This window comes from Ammodytes marinus, assembly GCF_949987685.1.
Source record: "Ammodytes marinus genome assembly, chromosome: 13".
NCBI lineage: Eukaryota > Metazoa > Chordata > Actinopteri > Uranoscopiformes > Ammodytidae > Ammodytes > Ammodytes marinus.
The window spans coordinates 30,331,468-30,336,467 of record NC_137217.1 but is presented as its reverse complement, the minus strand read 5'-3'; the positions used below and the strand labels follow the sequence as shown (position 1 = coordinate 30,336,467).

Below are 5,000 nucleotides of genomic sequence, written 5' to 3'. Positions count from 1 at the left end.
CCTTCTCCCCTCCTTAGCCATTTGGTATTATAACCTAAATATTTATAAATACATGTCTCCAGTGCAGTTAATCTGTCCATATTTTACAGTCCAAGTATCCCATTACATTTTTCGCACCCTTGAGTTTTGTCAACTGGCTGTTAACGGCAGCAAACAGCCGGGCCTGTCAAAGAGTTACTGAGGTGACCACCAGCCATTAGCCACCACCTGAGTTGAAAAACCGATCGCAAGGCATAATCCCTGCGTCCCAAATCACATACTCTTTATTTTTACTAGGCTACATATCATACTAAAGTACAGACGAGTTTAAGGGGCCACAGGAGAGAAAAAAAATCAGATAAGGATTATTTTTTTTTCATTATGTTGAGAAATGTCAAGAATAAAGACGAATACTCCTAAAATGCTATTGAAGTTAGTGGGGCATTTATGTATTTTTCAGCATACTACAATTGACATACAGTGCATGTATTGGGACATCCTAAATCTTTTTTTGGCATACTAAATCGTAGGGTAGTAAGTATGGGAATTGGAACGCAGGGAATATCAGACGCTGGTCAAGTGCAGGTGATATTCAGCTCCCACAAAGAGGCCTTTTAAAGGGTGCAGGGTCTAAACTGACGGCCCCTCAATCCTCAAATGGACAGAACACACACACACACACACACACACACACACGCACACACGCACACAAGGGGACGGCGAGCGCACTTTCCCTGGAAAAACTTTAGAGCTCTCACTAATATCACGTTGCCTAAGAGAACTCCGGCGACCTCGCCACGGCAGTTTGTCATACAGGGGTGATTGATTATTGTGTCGATTGCACCGTGGAAATGTCATGTGGATCGTCAGCAAGGTGTTTCCTATTTCCTAGAAGTCCTAAAAGAGGGATGTGTGCATAGATTTGAAAAGAAAACGTGTGTTTATATGAATTAGAATGGAATTAGAGAATGTTATTATTTAAACTATGGGCTATTCAGGTAGTATGTCCTTTTTTCAGTCTGACGCAAAATGTTAAATGAAACAGATTAAGGTCTGAACACCTGCGCTGGCCTCAAAGTGTCAAGGCATAGGCTACATTTTCCAAAAAGTGGCTTGAAGCTCAAATGTTCTGGTGATTTTGATGTAGACGTATTATGTCTGGTGGTTATGCATATGAATAGAAATCCATTTCATTATCAACCCAATCAGTAAGTAAGGTAGGCTTTACTTGTATTAAAATAATTATTAATCCTAGTTGAACCCAAAAAAAACTAACTGTACATTTATTTAGGGATTAAATAAATCAACATTGCATTATATTAGAACAACTTGAAATTGACATCTGCAATCAATAAAAGTCCTTTCCATTTAATCGCAATAAAACTGACTCATTTTTAACTACGAGATCCAGGCCAGAAAAAATATAAATGCCGAAAGAAATCCTCTCTGTCTGTGTGTCTGTCGGGGTGTTTAGTGTAGCGGGAGGCGCCGCTGGTGTAGTCTTTTACAATCCTTGACATTAATTCTTTATTGTGTGCATGCCTCATTTTTTTTTTGTTACCCTTTTTTGAAGAGTGTCGCAACAAACCAGATGTGATATTTTTTAAAACAAAACATGGCAGTAGTCAGATGTTTGCCCGCACAGTTATATGATGTGGCCTTCAGTCTCTCCCCCCTTAGCCTGTCAACCGACACCTTTACAAACTGCTTTACACACACTTTTTCTTGTTTTCCTATCGGAGCCGCGAAAACCGCATCAACAGTTAAAAGTGTTGAAAGATTTAGAGTGACACGTTCAGATGTTTGTGTTATTCTTCCCTGCGCCCGTCCAGCTTTGGAATTTCCTTTAAAAATGCCGATATTTATGTGAGGGTATTTATTTAACAATGAGAAGGAAGAGATTTTTGAAAAAGATATTAAGTCCTTAGTCATGCAACAGCTTATGTTTTCATAATATTTGTAAAAGAAAAATCCCCATGCCATTAAGTTATTGCAGATTTCACTACCAGCTTAAAAACTGTCACCCTAACCCTGAAGGAAGAAACTCAAATATCTTCTTGTAAAATAATTTGTACATTAAGTCGAGCAATTAAATCACAATTATCTTATTTATTCATAATATTTGTACAGATCATTTTCCAGATTTAACCACCACCTTAAACCATCTAAATCCTAACCCTAACCCTAACCCTAACCCTAGAGTAAAAAAAAATATCTTTTCTTATTTTTCCCCAATCTCCCCTTACCTGAGCTGTCACTTTTCCTCTTGCCGTTCCTCTTCTCGGCCTCGGCAGGTGACAGCGTCTGTCTGCCAAAGTCTGCGGGCACACAGGAGGCCCCCGTCGGGGTGCTGCCGCTGCCCAGACCGGGCGTACTGGCGCACATGCTGGGGCCTCCGGGGTGAGCAGGAGCCAGGTCCGGGGGTGTCGGCCCGTTATCGTGGCCCGAATGTGAGTGCTGTGGTGGGCATAGGTTGTGTCTCGAGGAGGGCGGCGGCGAGGGCATCTGTGGGATGTGCCAGGCCGCGTGGTGCTGAGGGGTTGCGTGGTGGTGGTGATGCTGATGCTGCTGTTGTTGTTGTTGTTGCTGGGCGCCGGGCAGGTGTGCTCCGCGGTGGGCATGGTGATGGTGGCCGTGGTGATGGAGGCTGTGGTGGTGATGGAGCTGTTGCCCGGGGAACAGGCTGTCACCGTCGCTGGTCACCTGGTAACCGGAGATGATGCAGGGAGAGGGAGAGGAGGTGGAGGAGGAGGAGGAGGACGAAGCCAGGTCGGGGTAGGAGACGTGGTCCGAGCGCCCGTGTAAGGTGAGGGGAGACTGGGTGAAGGCCGGGTGAAGGGCCTGGGCCTGGGCGTGGGGGCTCCGCAGGCAGCCGAACAGAGTGTGATCCATTGTGCGGATTAATCACACACACACACACACACACACACACACACAAACACGCAACGGCACACACGCGCAAAGGCCCTCCAAGGAAAGGTGACAAGGGCAAGTTTTAAAAAAAAAAAGTTAATACATCAAACCAAAAACCGAAAAAAAATCACAAGCAAATATCCAAGATGCTTCTCTTGACTCTCCGCCTGAAAAAAAATGTTTCTTCCTGAAGTTCAAAAAAAAAAAAAAAACTCTTAAAGTCGTAAAGTCAGAGTGGAAATCAAAAGTGTTTTGAAACGGGTGTCCTGTGATAATCCGGAGAAATGCAGGACCAGGCCGTACAGGATAAACAGTTAGCCCAAAGGATAAGCTGCGGCAGAAGGCTCTCAGATGTCAACAGCAGCAGCAGAGAGAGAGAGGGAGAGGGAGAGAGGGGAGACTGGACTGCAGCTTCTAAAACGCAAGGAGGTTCGTAGGAAACTGGTGGAAACGAAGGGGAGCCGGGCGGAGGGGACGTTATAAATAGGGTGTAACGTGAGAGGGGAGGCTGGGTCACAGAAACTTGCATACGCGCTTCGGCTACTGACCACATTGCATATGATCGCCTCTTCCAAAAAAGCACAGCACAATAAATTCTGTTACTATTAAAAATGGCTGAGCCTGTAGGAAAAGAGGGCAATTTATTTCGGAGCTTTTGATGTGACCTGTGGTGGTGGTGGTGGCCATTTTTTAATTCTGTTTTTTTTTTTAAATGGGAGAAAACAGTGTGTGTGTGTGTGAGTGTGTGTGCGTGCGTGCGTGCGTGCGTGCGTGCGTGCGTGCGTGTGTGTGTGTGTGTGTGTGCGTGTGTGCGTGCGTGTGTGTGTGTGTGTGTGTTAATGGTTGATGGTTGATGGGTGGAGGGTAGGGCGAGGGGGTGAGAACAGGATTTAAGGGGTATTAGGGGAAGTGAGAGAGTGTGGAGAGATAGGGGAGGGGGGGGTGAAAGGTGTCAGGGGTTAAATGAGCGTGTCACTACGTCTTTGTCAGCGTTGACCCTTTAAATTACTGTTAGTCTTGCGGAAGAAGGGAAAGACGCCTGTTGCTTCAATCAGTATACGAAGGGTTTCCTTTGCCCGTTGTTTTGACTGCTTGACTATCGTAGAAAGGTTGTGATGTCGGGAAGCTTTAAGTTTTATTCCAAATAGCCAAGGCAAGTTTATTTCTATAGCACAATTCAGACACAAGGCCATTCAAAGCGCTTTATACAGGGGGCAACATTAAAATACATAATACACATTAGAGAAGCGAATGAAATAGTAAGCAGAAAACTGAAAAAAAATCTCCCTTCAATTGTAAGAGGATCCAGTCTGATGTGGTCTTAAAAAACAACACAACCACAGTTCATTTTGATTCAGTGCGACCATCATTTTTATAAAGGATCTTTGTCTGATTTTGAAAATGAAACACGTCACATCATCAAATCCATAAACACACAGTAACACAGATAAAAGATTCGACCTTCAATGTGATGTCACAAAGTTACAAAGTTGTCTTTCATTCAAAACAGTTAAAACCAAATGTAATGGCTTTAAAAAAAATTACTGTTGCAATATTTAACACAATGTTCTTTAATATAACATGTTCAAAATTCTTTATTTTTTTAACCTTTATTTATACAGGTAAATCCCATTGAGACCGAAGACTCTTTAGCAAGGGAGACCTGTTGTCCTTTCCCACGTTACCATTCACACACACATTCATACACCGATAGCAGCAGGCTAACTATCGACATTCACACGAGGCAAGGTGGGTGAAGTGTCTTGCCCAAGGACACAACAACTATGACACAGGTGGCAGGGCAGGAATCGAACCTCCAACCCTTTGATCATCAGCCGACCCGCTCTACCACCTGAGCCACAGTCGCCCCAAAATGATATTTATATTTGAGGCTCGTGCCACTGGGAGTGACCAGAAATAGATCACAGCAAAATGATTTATGAGTTATATGAGGTGATGAGTTTGTATGAAGATGAAATATTACAAATCAACTCCAACCTCAAAATACAGCAAACACACATCCAGCTCTTACTTGCTCACATCACATCAGTGTTTCTCTAAATATATTGGGCCTTAAAAGTGTCATTTTCTACACGTGCAGTAGCCAA

General features: G+C 43.7%; 1 protein-coding gene across 1 annotated transcript in view; it reads right to left on the bottom strand.

Annotated features, from left to right (window-relative positions):
• The window catches only part of meox2a (mesenchyme homeobox 2a), a 14,624-nt gene extending 11,683 nt beyond the window's left edge, over nt 1-2,941 (bottom strand). The window contains exon 1 of the mRNA XM_080039002.1: nt 2,226-2,941. Within this exon, the coding sequence (XP_079895128.1) occupies nt 2,226-2,871 (646 nt within the window). The 5' untranslated portion in view covers nt 2,872-2,941. The remainder of the gene's footprint in view (nt 1-2,225) is intronic.
• Between the last annotated feature and the right edge of the window lie 2,059 nt (nt 2,942-5,000).